General features: G+C 35.6%; 1 protein-coding gene across 21 annotated transcripts in view; it reads right to left on the bottom strand.

Annotated features, from left to right (window-relative positions):
* Window positions 1–23,327, bottom strand: part of KIAA0825 (KIAA0825 ortholog) — a 451,052-nt gene that overhangs the window by 326,186 nt on the left and 101,539 nt on the right. For 19 of the 21 annotated variants that reach the window (XR_008479837.2, XM_035292225.3, XM_008991795.5 and 16 more), the window contains one exon: window positions 4,484–4,645. Coding sequence is in view for 18 of the 21 variants with exons in the window: in XM_035292225.3 (XP_035148116.1) it covers window positions 4,484–4,645 (162 nt within the window). In the remaining 3 variants the exon portion in view is untranslated. Of the gene's footprint in view, window positions 1–3,920; window positions 4,036–4,483; window positions 4,646–23,327 lie in introns of all 21 variants that reach the window. The other 2 variants (XR_013532229.1, XR_013532230.1) reach the window with 1 other exon arrangement.

Raw genomic sequence — 23,327 nt, 5'->3', positions numbered from 1 at the left:
AAGAGAACATCTACATAGTATGACAAGATTTTGAGTTACTTTTAATGTAGAGATATATATGAAGTAGTTACTCTTTCATTCTATTCAAAAGTTTTCAGTTTTTTAAAAAAGAAAAAATAATAAAGATTAAGTTATTAATGACAAGAAGGGACAACAATTGGATTCTTAATGTCACATTACTTTTCTGTAGATAGCTCATTTAAAAGGCATTTACTCTGGAAAAATAACACTAGATTGAAGTATAAGCTTTGCAGATCTGTTTCTGGAAGTAACTGCTATTGTGTAGCTATAGTTTAAGACTTACAGAAAAAGTGAATTATCTTGTATTTATCATTTCACTCCCAAATACATTATGTTTATTCACTCAAAGTCATGTGCTCAGATGTTTATACAAACCACCTGCCTATATTCAAGATGACTAAGGAAAAAAAGAAGCTTAAGACTTCTCTTGCTGGTGAGCAATTCTAGATACAGAAAATGAATTATCAAGCAATTATGATAGGCTTTAAAATAGAAGCCCTCTCCCTAAGTTAAAAAGGTTTTTAAAAAAACTTAATGCTGTACAGTGAAACAAAAGGGACCATCTTCAGGTAGAATTATTAACATAGAATCTACACTAAATCTACTGGATTTAACAAGTTGTGTCATTTTTACATTTGTTTGGAATTCAAAATGGTCAATTTTGAAATTTGGCAACGTAAAACTCTGTGAACTCTAAACATTTAGTGAATCATTTCACATATTTAAAAAATCTATTTAAAATTCTATTCAATTACTATCATTGTCTAGAGAAGATAGCCCACTTTTGGCTCCTCACTGTAAAATATAGTTATTTGCATGCAATCAATACTGGTTTCTTTAAAAGCATGCCTAGATTAAGAACCTCAGAAGAGTGCAGAGGGTCACAAGAATGCCAGCTGCTCAACAGCTTCCCCTACAGAGTTCTCTGTGGTTCGTTTTATACTTCTGGTTAGTTTCCACACTGCCGCTTTCTTTCATAGAGAGTAGAGGTTGGCAGTACTTCCCTGTGACATCCACTTTCACACCCAAATTGGTCTTCTTAGGTTCCCATTGTGTGCACTACAAAGCAACTTGCCTTGTTGGCAGCTCTAAGTGGGAACTACAAGTCTTTCTTTTCTTCACTGTTCTTTTTCTGGCTCACAAGCAACCTCCCACCAAAAGCTGAATCTGTAGAAGAGACTACATCCAAGAGATAATACCATGAAAAAGTATGAAGAGAAACCCAGGTGGCCACCTTGCAAATTTCCAATGTGGAAGCCTTCGACCTCTCTGCCCAAGAAACAGCTAAAGTCCTAGTGTAATGAGCTTTACAAACCCTAGGAGCCTCTTTACCTTAACTACATACGCCTCCCTAATACAATCCCTTAACCATCTAGCTAAGGAACTCTTAGAAGCCATTTGACCCCTCTTAAGACCCCCTAAGAGTACAAACAATCTTTCAGAAGATCTGAAATCTTTGATTCTTCTGAGACAAACCCTAAGTGTTCTTCTTACATCCAATTGAAGCAGCCATTGCTCTTTGTCATTGCTGGGGCTAAAGAAAAATGAGGGCCAAGGAACCTCCTGGTTTAGATAAATCTCAGATGCCACCTTTGGAAAAATTGAGGAACTGCCCAAAGAACAACTTTATTCCAAAGAAGCATTAGAAATGCCCCATAAATCAAATCCACGGCCACTCCATAAGATATCATCACCTAATACAGTAAGGCACCACAACAGTCAAATAATGTCCTATCATTTTCTGAAGTGACAAAAATAGAAAACCATCAAATCATGACCAAACAAAAGCAAATAATGACTAAATATTTTTTCTTTCTCAGAAAATATTTATTGTATCTCTACAAAATCTCTTGTCCACATTCAAATTACTGAGAGAATGGCCAATTTGGCTAAGTCTACAATATAATAGTAAATATCAAAGTAAAAAGTAAAATATTTAGTTAATCATCTTTATATTTTCTCTATATGATGTTAAGTGTCTGGACATTTTTTAAAAATCTGCACAATGAAAAAAAACCCCTCACTTTTCATCTCCTCATATGTTTGGGTTACATAGACATCATAGGCAACTCTTTCCAAGATCTTTATTAGTAAAATATGCTCCAATCAAAACAAACACACTGGAAACCAAAGGACTTCCTCTCTTTTTTCCTCCCATTCTCTTCTTACAAGATTTCTAAAAAAAAACATTAACTATCAGGAATACCCAATAGTTCAGATACATCTGGCTTCTTTAATCATCTATTTCAAGGAGTCTTTTCCTTCCTGATTTAAGAAACCAATGCTTTTGATAAGAATTGACTAACTTGGATATACTGAATAAAACATTTAAGATTTTTCTTGACAATTTCCCTCAAGATCATTCTTCGCAGGAATCCATTTATGTAAAAGTTGTGTCAGATTAAATCAATCTTGGCTTTATGATAAAAAAATATGAATTTCAACAATGAAGACTACCTATATCACAAGGAGATGTTCTAGTACTTCGACACTTCTTATACTTGCCCATTGAAATTCCTTCTACATCCTGTGTTTAATAATCCACAAATGTGTTCATATAGTCCACTATTATTAACATGATATTGAAGTTGTTTTTATCTGCCTTGCTGCTTACAACACATTTGCAACAGTATATTGTGGCAAATTATATATTTGCTCTGTTGACTTTATTCAAGAATGGTAATCATTGCTCTCAATATATACAGCATTTGCCAAGTCTCCACATTGCCTGATCCTCATCTAATGGAGTTGAATCACCTTTTTCAAAATTTTTCGCCTTTTCTCTAAAATCAGCATGCCAAACCTGTGCTTCAATTCTTGGCCATTTCAGGGTTTATATTTTTATAATACCCACTAACACAATTCTAATTTTGAATTTATGCTGCCTTTAAGAAGAATAAAGTTCACAAAACTGACTTAATTCCCAAGGGTCTAGCCTCGGACTAATACAAGATGATTCAAAATGGGTAGAAGCCTAGATGCTTTCGAGTTAATTCTGTTTCCTGATTCATGCCTCAGAAAAGATCTGTTAGAGATATAGATGAGAGATGACAAATCTTAGCCCGGCATGGTAGGTGAGTACCAACTCCAATGCCAACTGTTCTAGGAACCAATATGTCAATCAATAATTAGGACACTATATTTCTCTATTCAGATCTCTATTTGACTTCACAAACTCTATCTAAAAGATGCTTTAAGGCTCACATTCTCTCCTAATTAAATCTACTTTTTCATTCTCTGTTTTAATTCATACTTGTATTTTCTGCCTTGTACTTTTATTATTTTCCCCATGGCATTTTTTTCCCTTTGGTTGGCTTCAGAAATATATAGTCCATCTTTATTTTTTCTTCAAATTATCTCCAATTTTAAAAAAGTAGTCTATGCTATTAATTTTATATTAGTGTTACCTAAATTTTGCCTGAAACAAAGAAGGCCAATAAACTATGCTTAATGTAAAACAAAATCCAACCCTATAACTTTTCTGATATTATTTACATGGGCAAAGTGTGTAAAGGAATACAAGAGTAAACAAACTGAATTAAAACAATTTTACCAAGAGATCAGTTTTGGGGATTACATTTTTAGACTAATTGTTAATCATTTGCTTCCGTCACTTTGTTTTGCAGATACAGCAAATATATATAGTTATACTCCTTAGAATGGCATAGGTATCATGTAAAGGAGAACTTTGTACATCTCGCTCTGAGAAAAATGAAAATTTTTATAAATATAGATATGACAACAGAGAACATACCTTACTCATTGTACCTTTGAATTTTACCTTTAATGTTAGAAATATTATTCAGTATACATGGCATGACTTTTTTCAAAGGGATTTTGTTAAGAGTAAACTAAAAACAACATATTCCATAATTATAATTACTATTTTAACAACTCACATTTACTGATCTTTTATGACATAGTAGACATTCCTTAGATATTTTATTTTCACTGTCATTGAATTCTCACAACCCTATATAACATTGTAACATATTAAATTGGAAGCTTCTAATCCTAAAAGAAAACAAAGAATAAATTAATATAGTCCTACATCATTATTTTAAAGATGAAAAAATTCAGGTCTAAGGGGACTAAATGTTCTGCCCAAGATCATCTGGCTGTTAGAGTGAAAGAAGAGGTATTAGACCATACAGTCTGCTTACTCCTTCCATAGGCTAATTGTGTTTCTTTGAAAAGAAAAATTGATCTAATTTTACCTAAAAATTATCCAGAATTGATGTATGATGTTTTGTCAATTGGAAATAAGGAGCTTGCCAAGCACGAAGGATAAAAATGTGTGCATTTTTTATATAATGCATGGTGTGCATTACACTGAACACGTCTTTAAAGAATTCTTTCATGTGTTTTTTTTTTTTCAAGTAATCATTTTTATTCAAAGCATCAGGAAGCAAAAACACAGAGAAATTACAGATTTACAAATTTAAACAAAAGAAGGTATTACCTGAACACTTCCTGGTTATCTTGAGTGATAAAAGTAGTTCTTCAAACAATTCTTGAACACCTTTTTCCAGTTTCATAAAGGATTTTATGAGCTCCAATAAGAATTCAACTTTGTCTAAGGGGAGAGAGAAATTTCTTCCTTTCTGTGGGCATTCAGGGGTAACTGTGAAAAGAAAAGATCAATATTGTCATGCATTTTATTTATCTCCTTAGTAAATATTAGAGCGATGTATGTGATTCCATAAACTATCTAAAAACTAACCAGATCCTCCATAATTAATCCAAGTTACTTAATTAAGAAACACATATAAAATCTAGGAGTATCTTTTCTTCTAAGAAGATGGAGATGAATATTCTGTTTGAGGCAAATATGCCAATTAAATTATTAGATTGAGTCTCAGAGTTATAAATAGAAAGAAATTGGATTTGTTGTAAAATCACATCTTATGCAATTCTGCTTTTTTTTTTTTCTTAGTCTAGCATAACTTGAATCTAATGACAAGGAGATACTACACAAACCCAAACTGAGAGACATTCAACAAAATACCTGGTCTGTACTTTTCAAAAGTGTCATGTGAGGGAAGCACAAAGGCCAGGAAATGACCTAGTCTAAAGAAGTCTAAATAGACATTAAGTACAATTGAAATTAATACACAATCAGCATTTTATTTTGCTATAAAAGACATTCTTGGGCTGGGCGCGGTGGCTCACGCCTGTAATCCAAGCACTTTGGGAGGCCGAGGTGGGTGGATCACGAGGTCAAGAGATTGAGACCATCCTGGTCAATATGGTGAAACCCCGTCTCTACTAAAAATACAAAAAATTAGCTGGGCACGGTGGCGCGTGCCTGTAATCCCAGCGACTCAGGAGGCTGAGGCAGGAGAACTGTCTGAACCCAGGAGGCGGAGGTTGCGGCCGAGATCGCACCATTGCACTCCAGCCTGGGTAACAAGAACGAAACTCCGTCTCAAAAAAAAAAAAAAAGAGACATTCTTGGGATAACTTGGTGAAATATATTACGTCAATTCTGAAGTCTATTTTCAAATGCTGTTATTGTATGACTTAATTTCTTGATTTACATAACTATTGTGGTTATGAAAGAGAATTTCTTTGTTTTTAGGAAGTACACACCGAAATATGTAAGAGTGTCTGCAGACTATTTTTATTTCAAGAAAAAAATAAAATTTTGTAAAGAAAGAGAGAAAGCAAAAGTGGAAATGTGGTCAAATATTAACATTTGGGAAATCTGAATGTAAAGGAAACTTGGGAATTCTTTGTATTATCCTGGCAACTTTTTTGTAAATCTGAAATTAAAATAAACATTTTACAAAACACTATATGAAAGATATATTCTTTAAGACTTTATATGTTTTGTTCCTATCATTTACAAAAAGCAAATTAAGGCCAGGCGCAGTGGCTCATGTCTTAATTTCTGCACTTTGGGAGGCTGAGATGGATGGATCAGGAGATCAGGAGTTTGAGACTAGCCTGACCAACATGGTGAAACCCCATCTCTACTAAAACTACTAAATATAGCCAAGCGTGGTGTCCTGAGCCTGTAATCCCAGCTACTCAGAGACTGAGGCAGGAGAATTGGTTGAACCCGGGAGGCAAAAGTTGCAGTGAGCCAAGATCGCGCCCCTGCACTCCAGCCTGGGCAACAGAGCAAGACTCCGTCTTGAAAAAAAAAAATCAAATTAATTTAGCTGTTGAATCTAGACTACATAACCCATGAAGTCATGTTTAAAAATAACTTTGTTAAAATAATTGTGATATCTATTATTTGCATAAGAACAATACAAATTAAAGGGTTTTTTTGTCCTTTTCTAATTATGCTACTAGTAAAGTCATACTATCATTTTATTATGATACTAAAATCACTTTATACTCTCTAAGAGTATGGAGAACAATTCATTTATTTCATGTTTTTAACTCCAATTTGTTACTTTCACTTTAGATTATATCACTAAATGGTTTTTTTGACCAAGTTTTAAAGGATTTAAAAGAAACCTTTATTAGTGCCTTTTTTAAAAACATATATTTAATAAATATCTAGAAGCTTAATTATAAATTGGAAAATTTGTAAACTCCTATAGACTTAACATAAATTGCCTTTGGAGATAAAATACAAATGCTATTCAAAAATTGTATAGGGTCTGGCAATTCAATGGGGAAGAGAAAGATTACTTTCATCACATAGATATAGAAGGAAGATTCCAGAAATCTAACAATTTTGTGGCTAATCTACTTCACTTCAGTGAAACTTTAAAATGTTAGCATCAAACTTGTAGTCCTATAAATAGTCTTTCACTAAGGACCAAAATGTCACGGTATCTTTACAGGTAATATGAGAAAGAGCTGTCTACTAACTTAGACTATAAAATTTAGTACTGTTCTGAAATAGTAAAAAGGCTTAAAAAAATCTGCAAGTAGATACAAAAACTCTGTTTCATCTCTAAGTTGATATTAGCCCCATATACATGAAAATCTAACTAACATGTACTGTTCTTCTATAGGCATGCTAGAGAACACAAGTATGTATAGGCAGCATATACAACTAAGGCTTTGTCAGAAATAGTATGCCCCAAAATGAAAAGAGAATAAATATATTATGTTTTATTTAGTTGGTGCTTGATTCCCATTTGGTCTGTTTGATTTCTCTTAAGCTTTGCTCATGTAGATGAGTGGCTAGTTTAACCTTCTAAACCTTAAATTTCCTTGTGCAACTAAAATGTTTATAAACCAAATTTTCAAAGGCTTTAAGAATCCTTCCTAATTCTTTATTTGAAAACGTCTCTCAATAGTTTGACTAGAAATTCAGCATATTTAAGAAGTGTTTATCTGGCTCAATTCCAAATTGAAGTCTTGTGAATGTTTATAAAGTAAGCAAAGAAGCATCCCAAGAAAAATCATTAAGAGTCAAAATTATACAAGACTGCTAATTGTTGACAATTATGCAAGGTCTGAGGATTCTATATAAAGAGGTCTTACTTTCATGACCTGGATTTAGAAGAATCTTGTACTCCAAGAATAAAACAATAGTGAAAAGGAAATCTTTTTTTAATTCAGTGAATCTTTATAACTTAATAATGCAAGAGAATAGAATAAAATATATGACCTAATTCTAATCATTTTTTTGTCCCAAAGAACCAATGATTATGGTAGAGGCCCATTAATTAGTAGTCTTTATTTCCTATTACTATCAGCTCAGTGTTCTCCCAAGGGGTATTGTACGGCTTCTTAATTTACGGGAAAATAATTCTGTGATAAATTCATTTTGCAAAAGGCCAATTAAAGCAAAATTAAACACAAAGGATGAAGTAGCATTTCCCAAACTTATTTGACTTATTTTACCTCACAGTATCTCAAAGGACCAGTGTCCTAATCATCACACCTTAGCTCATGATTTCTAGCTGCCTAAGCATTTGTTTCTCTGTCCCTTAAACTTCATTGTTAACCAAATTAGTAAAGAGTTTCTCCCAGCAGAGATTCCTTGACCTTCTCCTTTGCTAAATTAATCTCCTTTCCATGTTTTTCAATATTATTTGTTTGCTCCTCCTCTGCAAGTCACTTCTCCAGAAAACATTATCTGCCAGCCTGGGCAACAGGGCAAATCCCATCTCTACAAAAAAATACCAAAACAAGCAAACAAACAAACAAAAATTAGCTGGGCCTAGTGGCGCAAGCCTGTAGTTCCAGCTACTCAGGAGGCTGAGGTGGGAGGATCACCTGAGCCTGGGAAGTCGAGGCTGCAGTAAGCCGAGATTGTGCCACTGCACTCCAATCTCGGCGACAGAGTGGGACCCTGTCTCAAAAAAAAAAAAAAAGGCTCCATCTCAGTCCGCTGCAACCTCTGCCTCTGGGATTCAAATGATTCTCCTGCCTCAACCTCCTGAGTATCTGGGATTACAGGTCCCCACCACCAGGCCCAGCTAATTTTTGTGTTTTTAGTAGAAATGGGATTTCGCCATGTTGCCCACACTGGCCCTTCTCAGCCTCCCAAAGTGTTGTGGTATCAGGCGTGACCCACTGCACCCTTCTGAAAACTTTATTTGGCTACAATAAATCCAGGAGTTCTCCTTCCCCCAGTAAGCCAACTTGGCCTTTATTTATTTATTTAAAACACTATGGAACTATCATGCTTTAAAGTTTTGGACATACATGTTTATACACAGGCAATTCTGTTTGGCCTACTGCCAACCATTGCTGTAAAATATCTCACGTAATAACTATTGTTTGGCTATAAGATGAGCTCCAGGATTCCTAGGAAATATAAATTTCTCCTAAATCCTCAAAATAGTATCAAGATAAAATCAAATTTTCATTTTAGAGAAATCTTTATTTAATTTACCATTACCTAGAAATGAGTACGTCCACGTAAATAATAACTAGATAGTTGCGGGTTTTTCTTTATATATAATTTTAATAATTTTTCTAAAATGCAATATAAAATAGTCTGTTTATTTAGTGTATTTAAAACAACTTAAATTTTCCTTCATGACAGAGTTACAATGACAGTTACTTATTTCTATGCTACACTCAGAGACGAATGTTTCTCCTTCTGTTAAAGGGCATTTCTCAAACCGATAATCATTTGAAAAGTGTTCTATGACCAAATAAGCTTGGGAAATACTACATACTGAATTCTCCTTAAAGTAATTCAGAAAGCGAATTAGCATATTAAAGTCTCTATTTACTTCCATAATAAAGTAAAACTTTCTAAATTTAGTGTTTCTCAAACCTTTTTGACCAATGAACACAAGTTTATCAATACATATCTACTCCTGAGATATTCTCAAAAACAGTTGTGTGGGGAACACTGCTCTGGATTCCTCCACAACTTGAGTATTTATATCTGCTTTATAGATTTTCCTTTCACTGTGGGTTCTTGTTGCTGGTTGTGTGGATGATTTTACTGGTACCCTCTTCCACTTGTAAACCGCTGCTTCTAACATTATCATAGCATTTTTGCAGACCCCTTTAAGAAACTAACTAAGGAAAGTCTTCTAAAGCCTCCTAGACCTTCTCGTTGAATACAATTCATGTAGTAACAGTGTGAAGGCTGAACAGAACCACCTGAAGTCCATCTTCGGCTCTCATAGAGCTGTATGGTTCAGGACTTTCTGTATTTTTAGAAATGCAGATTTCTGGATTACTTTTCAGCAAGTGTCCCAAGTGAATTTTCTGTATACTAGAGTTTGAGAGTCCTTTTTGAGGGGTTCATGAGCTTTAGATAAAAACCCTTGTGGTTAAAAATTACTGTGTATGCACCAAAAAAACCTAGATTTGGGTCTTAGAAGTCAACCAATAAGTTGCTGTTGCATAAAACACCATGACTTAAAAAAAAAAAAAACTCCACTTTTTCGGCTGGCCATGATGGCTCACACCTGTAATTCCAGTACTTTGGGAGGCCGAGGTGGGTGGGTCATCTGAGGTCATGAGTTCAACACCAGCCTGGCCAACTAGTGAAACCCATCTCTACTAATAATACAAAAATTAGCTGGATGTAATGGCATGCACCTGTAGACCCAGCTACTTAGGAGGCTGAGGCATGAGAATCTCTTGAATTCGGGAGGCAGAGGTTGCAGTGAGCTGAGATCATGCTATTGCACTCAAGCCCGAGTCATAGAGAGAGACTCTGTCTCAAAAAAACAACAACAAAAATACTCCACTTTTTCCATGTCAAGGAATTTATGACTTTTTTATTTCTGGAAGAAGTATGAAACATCTGTAGGAAATTTCTAAGAATATATCCTACATATTTGCCCTGGGCAAAAGAAGAACTGCAGTTGGGGGGGAAAAAAAAGCTAAAGAATAGTTTAAGTTTCTTAGACACAGTCATCACAAATGTAAAATGATTTCCATGAGGCCAAAGATCTCAGAACCCATAGTACCTCAGAACCCGGGATAATCACTTACGGTACTCAAAAAGCTGATTAAAAAATAAATGAATGAAATCCCACTGATCCTAGAAATAGGCTCAGGCCAGAACAAAGTAAAATTTTATACCAAAACCTAAAATGTATTCTTTAAAACAATAAATAATTATGGATGTAAGTTCATAAATAAACATTTACAGTATTCTATAAACATTCCTTATAGTATTCTGTTTGACAAGATAAATTTGAAGCTTACTTCTAAAATAGAAAGTGTGTGCAAAATGCTATAGAAACAATGATGGGCTGGGAACTTGATAGAGTATATGATACAATTTATTCTAAAATATGACTTTGTGTGTTAAAAATATAAAATACACTTTAGGAAAAAATATTCACCATAAAAATGTGCACAGATATTTACAAAACTGTTATCCTATATTTTTTAAAAAGTCTTCTTCTCTGTCTATATATATTTGGAAATCCATATAGTTATAGGTATTATAAATGTGTCTAGACACATACACACACATATCTATAGGTATATCACGCATAAAGTATATAGAGTACAGATTATACACTTAAAGGTGTTAAATGTTAGTTATACCTAGTTCAAGTATTAACCCCATTCTCTTCTGGAAAAATTTAGGACATTGAAAGGAAATCTAGGGGACATTAGAGCTCCTCACATTTGATCTGCAACAAAGCAGCATTTGAAATAAATATCAAAGTCCAGCTAAATCAGACAAACCATAAAAATACAGGTAGTAGCTGAAAGCACACATATTATTTTCCAAAGCTATTAGCAACAGAATTCTTGTTAATAATAGTGGTAAGATACAAGAGAAAATGAGAAGCCACAAAATCAGATAAACTGGAGCTGGAGGATCAGTATAAAAGGATAAAAGGGGCACATTTCAGTTTTTCCAGGAAAAACGAACATTAGCCACCCTATTATGGACTGTAAATGGATCCATTTTCAATGAAGAGTTATTCTCAGTGCCACCAGACAAGCGATGTAAAAAGAGGTGACACACAAATGCTATTGAAAGTCTTATTCCAGATGAAATTTATGACATAACCCAAATGGAAGATATTTGCTCCAGTAAAGAAAAGTTTTAAACAATATAATATGAAGTCAGCAAGGACCACATAGGAACAAATTATATGCAGTACTTCTCCCAGAACCCAACTCACTTCCTGAGAGCAGGTGGGACTCTGGAGCCCACTGAATGGATAGCAATGGCCTGACTCTTCAGGCCTCGAATGCTTAGTTCCACGGAAGTTCCATGGAACAGCAGGGGGAAGAACAGAACACAAACACCATGACCCTGAGTTTGTAAAGGGCCTTCTGTGTCATATAAGCCTAACAAGTAGCTAGAAAATCATGGAGGACCTGCAGGAATTGTTTTCATCATGTACACTAAGATGAAATTGAAACTGGTTTTCACCTTTTCTTGAGGCATTATTATTATATTTTTTACTTATTTTGCAAATGTATATGACTAGAAAAGAATTGGGGTAAAACTAAGACAAGGAATATTTACATCTTAGTTTGCAGAACTGAATTTCTTACTTGTCATCTCTTTTGAGGAGGCTTCCATATGTACCATCCAATATACACAAGGTAAAATTTTGAAATAACTTGAGTGAATAAATGACTAAAAGAATGAACTGAGTGTCTATGAAGTTAAGTGAAAATGTAACCCGACACAAGTTGAATATGTAGAAATTCAGATAATCCACAGGTAAGTGTCAGGATCCCTCTTCTAAATGGTGAGAGAATGAAGAAGGCACTCTTAAGGAAATTGAGCCTAATGAATGTAAATGAATCTGAATGTGAATTTAGAAAAACATTTAACTCTTAGAAGCTAGAAGTTGGACTCCTTCTCATCTCTCTGTCCTTCCTGACTTCTGATCTCCCCACCCCTCCACTAATTTTATCATACATTTATTTATAGCATTGTTACCTGAAGCACAGAGGTGGCATAGCAGAAGGGCTAACACACAGAAGCTGTAGCCAGATGGCCTGGCTTCAAATCTGGGCACTGGCCCTACTAATACAACTTTGGACAAGTTACTTAGTCTCTTTATGTCTCAATGGTATATGAGGTTGAACTGAGTTAACACATTAGAACTGTTCTTGGGAGGTAGTACTTGCTATACAAATGCTAGATTTTACTCTCATCTCCTCTGAGAAGCCTGCCCTCAGAACCCAAGCCAGGTCAGGGTCTTGTTCTCCATGCTCCTTCCTATTTTACCTTGCACAACCCTTCATTTTAGCACGAACCATGTCACATTAAAATGGTTGGTTTGAAAGGTGTCTCTCAAACTTTAAACTCCTTATAGGCAGAGATCTTCTTTCCCTGTGATTGCATTCCCATTGACCATCATAGTGCTTATATGAATGAATGGTTTCAAAATGGTCTATTTGGGGTATCATTAGTGAGAGTTAGAGACAAAACCAACTGCTTTTAACTTATTTTAATTGGCTTTCTCCCCCTACACTGTAAACATGCTTCTTTTAGTCAAATACTAAATGAGTTTCACATTAATTACTGTATGACAATTTTAACAGGAAATATTTTGGAGAGTAATAATGATAAACACCATGTCAGAGACCTATTTCACTATAAATTACTTTAAATATTGTTATTTAATTGACCCCATCTCTAAGGTTAACATTCATGAAGTTGAATGGCAGCCCCACTCCAAGACTTCTATTTCATCTTTACTGTGTCAGTTCTTCAAAACACTGGCTTTGTGTGTATGCATGTGATTTTTATCTCTTTTAGAATCTAATATAAGCTATGCATCTATGTTCGTAGAAGGATGTTTTGCATATAATTCCAACAGTTCCTCAGGCCTTAGAGTTCTACTGATCATCTGGCTAAGGCCCTCTGCCTTGATCTGGTCTGACTTTATCAGAAATAGACTTTATAAATCTCCCTCTTACTCAGGAGATCTGAAGTTTCTACTTCCTTTGCAAGAATAAGTCCTTTCCAGCTTCTAGCTCAGAATTAATCACTCTTCCCATTTCATAAAATTAAATGTCTTAACACATTTACACAGATAATTCTATTAGCCTATTCCAATATAGGCCTTGGGTAAAGTGATGGGATATACTGAAAAGTAACTAATGGTGTCACTCTTTCAGGAACTTAGACAAATACACTGATTACTGCAAAGTGGCAACTGCTTTCATAGAGATACATGACAACCAAACTGATCTATCAGAAGAGACTAAATTGCCAGTACATACACTATCTGCATTTTGTATATCTTCTTTCTCTGTGCTCTAGTTGTACACTAAAATTTGTACCCATTGATAGGGTTAGTAATCACGATCTAAAGAGAGGTAGATGTATAGACAGAGAGAACCACTGGGTTTGAAATAAATCCTCCCAACCCACTGAAAGGCCCTACGTAACAGGCAGGTTTTCTATTTCCTTTGGAGGGGTCTAGACTGTAAATATCCCCTTGTTTCACATACCAAGAGAAACCTAAGTGGCTAAAAAGAATGAAGATAGAGTCACCCTGAAGCTATTCTTCTGGGTCAATGAGAAAAACTGAAAAGACACTGCTTCTATTCTTACCGTTTTATGATTCCCAGGCCAATGCTGGCTCCACTGGATGTTACCTAAACTTACTGCTCAATGATAACAAAATTCTCCCACACTCCATTTCCTCTTCTCTGGCAAAACCTGTCAGTATTACATTAGCAAGAAATCTGACTTCTTGCTCATTTGCCAAGGATATAATACTCTTGTCCTTCTCCTATATTTAATCCTTCTTGTTTTGTTTTGTTGACTAAGAACATGAGAGAGAATATCTAACTCCTGATGTGGCCAGTTAGGCCACTGTTAGTTGAAGATGCCAATAAAAGAATGGCTTACATTTGAATTCAGCCAGAACTGAGAACTGTACCCAGGGAAAATTTCTGAATATTTTCTCAGCTGACTTTTGCTGGTTTAACTCCCAGTTGTAAATACTTAGATATGCTGACTCTTTCAGGGAACATCCTAATAAAAAGACATATCTACTGTAATAAAATAGGTTTTAAATTTTAAGTACTATATGCTAATGGTACATTATTAATGAAATATCTTCCTAGTATTCCTTTCTTGGTCTCAAATTTTGCAAGAGTTCAGTTAATTATATCTTTTATCATATGTGTTACTTTCTCATATCATGACTAAAAATTAACCTGTAGAAGAAACTTAAACTCAGTTAACAATTCATTTTTACTATAGCCTAAGGTTGAACCTGAGAATTGATATTTCATTTTTTGAAGGAAATATGCCATGAAACAGAAGTTATGTTATCAGCTCTTAATATAATATGTTAAAAACTAATTTTAAAAATTTAGCACTGGAATAAAAATAATGCCATCATCAAAAACATGGATTTTAGTTAAGACACCTGCTGAGTGTGTTTCCTAATATACTTTCCAATGAATCACAGCCTTACAAAAGAGAGTGAACATTTCTCTTCATCTATACTGAAAAGTATTCTCTTCACACTATTTTTTATCAAGTAGGAAAATTATAATGCTCATGAATGTATGTTAAAATTAATATGAAAAGAGATAGCCATGGTGATAATAGAAATCCCTAGTGCCCACCTGAAAAGCTATACTCATGAGCTTATTATTCTAAAAGAGTAGGGAAGGCCTGAGAGGTAGAGAAGACATGCGGGCACTTTGTAAATTTTATAGTAAATCTTATCTTTTTAGCTGCCTTCCTCTCCTAAACAATAGTTATTCAGCTATAAAGGTAAAGACCTATTGCCTTCAAATTCCAAGTACGACTTTGCAGTCCCTTGGTGGCAGACATTATCTTTTTCCTCAAAAGGCCCATGATCTACAAAAAGCATCTTTAAGTGGGTTTCACTTGCTAATTCAATAAAAGATTTACTTTGTGCCTGTAATGCACAAGGCACCATGTGACATGCATCACCTGCAGTGACAGGAGACAGGTACAAAATTAGATCTGAAAGCAGAGTGGGGTGACTAAGGAGAGCCATACCTCAGCAGTCACCATCATCTCCTATGGCCATCTGAGGCTCCTGAGAATAAATTTACTTCTCTTTGACTACTTTAGTTCAGGCAAAAAGAAAGTCATCACACTAGATACATAAGAAAAACTCAGTATTGAAAAAAGTCTGGATAAGAAACTAACTGCAGAAAATATCCAGAGTTGACTGTCATCCTATTTTGATATAACTGGTTAATACTGGGCTCACTATGGTTTGTTTCATGGGAATTCTTTAATTGAAAAAAAGCAATATAAAATACATGCGAAATTAAGCAACTTAGTTTTTCTTTGAATACATACACAAATCTTAGACTTAATTTTTATATTACAATAAACACATAAAGCTTTGTTTAATAAACACAAAAATTTAAAAATTCACTTAGATTGCATTTTAGATTCAGTGTTATTGGTGGCTGGGTTGTGATGAAGAAGGGAAGACAATAGATAGGAAGGGAGAAAAAGGGAAAGGTTAATGAGAGGCCAGGAGAGAGGCAGTCCTCCCAAAGAATGATCAGCACATGACAGCTGATGGGGCAAATCTGGCCCACAGCCTATTTTGGTGCAGTTTGTAAGCTAAACATGGCTTTTCTCTTTGTAAATGGATGGAGAAAAAAAAATCAAAAGGAGAGTATTTTACGACATGTGAAAAATTACTTAAAATTCAAGTTACAGTGTCCACGGTCACTGAAACACCACCCCACCGATCTATGGCTACTTCGCACTACAATGGCAAAGTGAAGTAGCTGAAACAGGGACCTACCTTATGGGCTGCAAAGCCTAAAATATTTATTATTTATCCTTTACAGAAAAAGTTTGTCAACCCCTGCCCTCAGCAAATAGAAAAAAAAAAAAGCAAAAGAGAGAACAGTCATAGATTATTGACACACAAAGGGAGAAACCGGTTAAAAAGCAGGGAGATGAGATAATGAAATAGAGATAAGAGTAATGGTAGGGTAAATGCACCTGATAGCAATAATGTACACATACCCTTCGAATGTCTGTGTGTGGCAGAAAAACCTGAATGTGTGTTAGGAGCTAGACAATCTGGAGTGGCTAAGCCAAAGACTTACTCTTTATCTATGATAAACATCTGAGTTCCCAGCCTGTCCTGTGGAACATGGGCTAGGCTGCACAGGGGATTGAGGCCCTGAGTTTTGGGATAAAAGAAGGTTGCCAGGTGGAGGTTGTTAGCAGGGAGGGTATTAAATGGAAATACTGCAAAAATAGCATGGTATTTTGCAAGCCGCTGCAGTTTTCCTGCCCAGCCCACTGTCACTGAACTCTCTCCCCTGTCTGTGAGCCCCTGACAAAATCCCATGTCTCATCTGTTGGCTCTGAGTCTCTTCTTCGGCCTCTTGAACTTGGCACCTTCCCTATTTAGATTAATAGGGTTTGGCATGGCATTAATTAATAGTTACCATTTACTGAACACATACTGTATGGTAAGCACTTTATATATGTTGTTTCTAATCTTCATTAAAGCCATAATGAGGAAACTGAGGGTCAGAGAAAGTACTTACTTACTAGTGAGAAAATCCACTGTGAGAAAACTAGCAATGACACCAATCGAAAAACAAAGTATGGGAATCAGAAGGTGATTTACATTAACAGTTTCAATCTGTGAGATTCATTTGGAATAATATGGACAATTTTTGGCCACCGATGAGAGCCAATTCACACTTCAGCCAGAATCACCTTTTATTTGTGTATTCCCTTCAAACACCAAGTTCTACCAATGTTAATGACAGAAAACAATTATATAATGCTTACTCTAGCATTATTTATTTACATATATATTTATATTAATTTATCTTAGAGAATTAGCATAAATAGGTGGAAAGCACTAATATTACAATTTACCTCTAAAACACGAAAAAGTTAAATAAATTGCTCAGGGTCACAAAGCTCAAAAGTCACAGCCCCAAAATAAAATAATAAAATATAAAAAAATAAGTCACAGAGCCAGTACTTGAATGAAGGCAATCTGGCCCCAGTAACTGTTATTTAATTATTTATCTCTTCCTTCTATTGCATACAGAATGAAGGCAATAATCCATACTTTCAACTTTTAATGCAAAAACCGCAATTACTTTTGGACACCAGTTGAAAGTATGCTATGTTGGTATCAAACTTCAGCAGGCATCAGAATCACCTGGAGAGCGTGTTAACACACAGATTGCCAGGTTCACTCCCATTGTTTGTGACTCAGTGAGTCAGGGGAGGAACCTGAGAGTTCACATTTCTAGCTTATTCTGGGTGATGCTGCTGTGGATTTGGAAACCACACTCTGAGAGCAAATGCTCTGTTGCTTCCCTATTAATTCTTTGTATTCCCACCTAGCCATCCTGTTCTCAATGTTTATGGCTTCACCTCAGCATAAACATTCATTAAAATTCACAGTAGGATTTCCAAGCAGTGGAATGGGGGGAATATTCTTCTTGGTGGTTTCTTTATATCCTTCTCACCATTCAGGTAATCTTACACATAACTGGACAAGTTCTGTTTCTTAAACACTTCTATCAAGTTATTTTTCTGCCTTTATCAGCTACCATGTGCAATTTAAACATCAAAGACTGGTTTTCAAAACTCTTGTAATCTCTTCTTAGGCTAGGTATCATATCTTATCATTCATTCAGTTGTCCATTTTTTAACATAGTTTTTGTATTCCCAGCACTCCTTTCTCTTTTCTAATAACAAGCTTATTCCTGGGCCAGTCAGAAGGCTTCCCTAAGACTATCTAAACTGAGGTACCAGGAAGCTGTTAGGATATGAGCAAGAAACTTCCAGGAGCCATGTACCCACTGAGTGGAGAAACTTGTCAGAGTGAAGTCATCACACAGGGAGAAACCAAAACAACGGATGATTAAATACAGTTGAAGGCTGAAATCCTGTTGCTCAGGTCTACAGAAATCCTCTGGTTCCCATTCTTCCAGAGGTTTAATTGTTGTTTAATTATTTAGCTCTTTCTTCTATTGTGTAATCTACCACATCCTTCTTTTAATTAACACCCTTCCCTTTTCTGCATAAAAAGCAGAGATGAGAAATGGAAGGACAGAGACGTCACTTCTAAGTTCAGAGTCCTGGCTAATGCCTTCATTAATTATTTATAGAATAGCCCCTATGTGCCACAGTTTTCTTCACTATCTCCAATAAGTCACTGTAATCTCTACTGCTGGTACTGTCTGAACTGCAAGGGAAGATCCTTCCTTTTACTTCTGCCTATGCAAGCTCTACTCACAGCCAAACTCGAGTCCAAATCATCATGAAGTTTTTCTAGCTTGCTCTTCTTTACACTAAAATCTCCCTTCCCTGAATTCCTAATGTATTTAAAGTCTTATAACAATTCATTTGGTAATTAATTTAATATGGTCTTATAAGGTTTTTCTCCCCGTATTGCTTTGTGGGTTCACCTTTTTTTAACCTCCTAGATTTGAAGGCACATGAAGACACCACATAAAATCAGGCTTTAAATTGATTTCAAACTTCAGAAAAAATTGCTCATGGTAAAGCAGTTTCCTCAAAAGAAATATGATTAGTTGCTCCAGGGTGGAGCTGGGATGGAGAGTGGGACTGAGATACAGAATGAGACATCGTGTGGAACTCTCAGGGTTGAGTGACAGGATGGAAGAAGCCAGACCTGAGAAACAAGGCCCAGGTTTTCTTTCTGATTGAGTACACTCTCCATTATGTGAACATCCCCCATGTTGAAATTCTATTTCTGAGCCAGCATTCCCCACCTGCATGTCAGGAAAGTACCAGAAAGTGAACACTGTTGTTCATTAATTCGTTTTCAGCTTCTTCAGCTCCTGCCCACCTTGCAACCAACACAGTTCCATTTCATCTTGATCACCCTGGACAGAAGTTAGAAGGAACCCCTACTTCCTGGAATCTCTTACTTCTCAGAACTCTACAATTGCTTGTCTGTGTAACTTCAGCAATTTTTCATATATTCATATTTTATTTCCCAATCTAGGGGGGACCAAGGGTCTTCCACTTTCTGGAATACCCACTAATTTTAGCACAATATTTTTTAAATACTTGGGGCTCAATTAATAAGTTGTTTAGCTGGCTAGTACCAGCTAATACACATTATTATTAATGTGTATTAATAATACACATTATTATTAATGTGTATTAATAATACACATTATTATTAATGTGTATTAATAATACACATTATTAAATTACCAGATAGTGATTTAAGAAAATGGTTCAGTTAAAAAGATATTCATTGAACTCCTATCATGTATTAGGCAGTGAATTGGGTACTGAAGAAAATAATTCTTGTCCCTGAGGTGCTTAGAGTCCATATGGGGAGACAGTTCCCTAACTAGATATGTTAATAGAATATGCTAAGCTTTGAGAAAGTCATATGGAGATGCTCTGGGAGTGTGGATTAGGGGCTCTAGCTCAGAAAAAGCTTCTTAGAAGAAATGACACATGAGCTGTCATAAAGGATCAATAGGAATTAGGCAAAGAAGGGGAGGAAGAGAGTAAGAGGTGGCACACACATCATGAGCAAAGCTTTCTGTCAGTTCAGTGTTACTGGAGAGTGAAAAATATGAGGTGGGGAGAGGCATGAGATGAGACTAAAGAATGCAGGTGCTAGGTCAAGGAAGGCTTGCTTTCCAAAACCTAGCCTCTGAAGCTTTATGATGACAGTGATGAGGAGCCACTGAAGAGCTTTAAATAGGGGAGTAAAGTGTGCTTGGCAGATGTCTTACAGGAAAGCAAGAATAAGGGTAGAGAAACGAATTACAAAACGAAACTATTTTAACATTAAGTTCAACTGAGCGATAATAAAGACCTAAATTAGGCCTTGATGGTAGAAATGGAGAGGAGATAGTGTTGGAAATATTTAGGTGATCAGGCAGAATAAAAAATCTCAGTGATTCTTTCGATGGTGGGGAGCAGGGCAGAAGGGGAGAATGAGTCATAGTTTCTGGCTGAGTGATTATTAACAGCATTAACTTAGACTGGGGAAGAGGAGGGGAGATCTGGGGAATGAAGAGGATTTCTGGTTTATCTGTGAGGTGTTTGGAGTGCCTGTCGAATATCCAAGGGTCCAAACAAGGAGGCATTTAACTCTAGAACTATGAATCTCGAGGGCTAGATCAGTGCTGGAGCTAGATCTAGTAATCATACACACATAGTACTGTTGGAATCATCATGATAAACAAAAGAGATCTCTGGATACTTTATTATTTTAATTCATCTTATTTCATTAGTTTTATTTTTAAATGGCAAAAAATTAATATAGCACTTCCAGAGAACATTATACGTGGTACATTAAAGATAAAACAAAGTGTCCATTGTGCAGTTGATTTAAAAATAAAAGAAATGCAGCCATTTTCTGTATAGTGATGTTTGAGAACACCACATTAACATGACAGCAAGTCACCTTCTCAGTACAATACTATAAATGTGTATATATGTATATGTTTTAAATAAAGGTAATAACAAAGCAATTGGTTTACAACAGATACTATGTATAATAGCCATATTAATACTCATTGAATACATGTATCACGTTAATACTTAGATGCTATGAGGAAGGTCTTATTATCATCTCCATCTTCCCGATTAAATGACTAGACACTCCTAGCAGAAAAACCACCTATCCAAGGTTAACAACTGCCAAGTGGCAAAGCTGGAATGCAAAGACAAGCCTGTTTGACTCAAAAGCCCCTAATATCTACAGAACATTGAGCGTCACATGGCGGTCCCTCACTCCCATGCCTTTTGTCTACGCCTCTTTTTTGCAGCAATGAGAAGATAATGCAGGAAGAGTCAGGCCAGCACAGGGATTTCAAGCCATTTAAAAAATCATAATTAATGGCTTGATGTCTCAATGAATACATGCATCAACCTTGAGATTCACGCTTCTGAATATTTGTACCTAAAGGTATATTTGTTTTGGAGGGCAATTTGAGTAATATGTATCAAAATTTAAATTAGCTTACTCTCTGGTCCAGGAATATCACTTCAAGGAATAAGACTTTCAAAGATATTCACACAAGTATATAAAGAAAAGAAACTGGAAAATCCTAAGGTCTATACATGTGATTTGGTTAACTAAATGACTGAATAATAATATAAGTATATATTATATATGTTGTAGTTTGAAGCCTCTAAAAAGAATGTGGATCATTCTATATGTATTGATACAATAGGCTGCCTTACTGAAATTCTCTTGTATTTATTATAAATCAAAGTTAACATTTAGAATTATGCTCATGTGAATTTTTGTTTTTTTGGAGACAGAGTCTTATTCTGTCACTGGAGCACAGTGGTGTGATCTTGGCTCACTGCAACCTCCACTTCCCAAGTTCAAGCAATTCTCCTGCCTCAGCCTCCCAAGTAACTGGGATTACAGGCACATGCCACCATGGCAGGCTAATTTTCATATTTTAAGTAGAGATGGGATTTCACCATGTTAGCCAGGCTGGTCTCGAACTCCTGACCTTATGATCCACCCACCTCGGCCTCCCAAAGTGCAGGGATTACAGGTGTGAGCCACCGTGCCTGGCTTGCCCATGTGATATTTTAAAAAGTTAATCTTAGGCCAGGCACGGTGGCTCATACCTGTAATCCCAATCTTTGGGAGGCTGAGGTGGGTGGATAACTTGAGGTAAGGAGTTCAGACCAGCCTGGCCAACATGGTGTAACCCCATCTCTACTACAAATACAAGAAAATTAGCCAGGCTTAGCAGCACATGCCTGTAGTCTCAGCTACTGGGGAGGCTGAGGCATGAGAATTGTTTGAATCCAGAAGGCAGAAATTTCATTGAGCCAAAATGGTGCCACTGCACTCCACCCTGGGTGGCACAGCGAGACACTGTTTTTTGTTTTTGTTTTTAAGTTAATCTCATAAGTCTTCATCCTTTTATGTCATGGGAATATCAACATAAAATGTCTGAAAGGCCAATTTTTGAGATTAAATCAAAGTTATAGCATAACTAAGAGCATAAAATATGTCAGTCAGCCCCACTACATAACCAATAAAGATTAGATGATTCAAATCGTGAAAACATAGATAACTAAGCAACACTCATTTGATGAGTATAAAGGTAATTACAGTCAAATTCTTTGAAAATTAGTATAAAGATGGCCATATCTGTCTTTTTCTCAAAGATTTGTCTTAAATAAAAAACAAGGAAATAAAACCATAACTGAATAGAGATTTCAAGTTCTTAAAGAAAATGGACAAATTAATGATAAACATACTACATGTAAAAAATAATTGCATGGGATAAATCCTAAAATAACTTACCAGAAAATTCTAATTTCATTACAAGATTTCAAAACAGACACTTTGATATAATGTTGAGTCATTCAACCTCATGACATTTAATATTACTTTTTGGAGGTTCTGCCCTCTCAGCACAGCTGGCAGCATGTCAGTCTCATAATCTGAAGGTCCTGAGTTAATATTACTTCTTGGGTTTGAAAAATACTTTTAGTTATCAGCAATCAATCTATTGACTGTAGTCCCCAGGTAGCATTTGCTACCATTAGGAAAATACTCCTTATATTTTAACTACTATTGCACACTTCATACTTCTAATTAGCACTTGATTTTCCCTTTGCTTAGGGAATAATGATTATTGCCTTCACCTAACACAACCAAGGGCTACCTTTAATAGTCAATTTTTTAAAGTTAGCTAATGATCAGTAGGTACCACCCATGCCCCCATGAAAGCCTAATGTAGTCCATCAGGATATACTGTGTTCACCACTACAATTTTTCAAGCACTGTTGGAGAGAGTTAACTTTAATGCTAACATAAATGCAGGTTAGCTACTTTGATTGTTTTAAGAACTATAAAACTTTGAACACTTTGACCTGTGGTAAGAAAATTTCCATCACTGAACAGTTTTAAACTTGCATACTAAATGATTAGGATGTGCTTGAAAATATTTAACATGAGATG

The sequence above is a fragment of the Callithrix jacchus genome, chromosome 2 (genome assembly GCF_049354715.1).
Source record: "Callithrix jacchus isolate 240 chromosome 2, calJac240_pri, whole genome shotgun sequence".
Lineage (NCBI taxonomy): Eukaryota > Metazoa > Chordata > Mammalia > Primates > Cebidae > Callithrix > Callithrix jacchus.
Note: the sequence above shows the minus strand (reverse complement) of the source record. Positions and strands in the feature narration are given on the sequence as shown.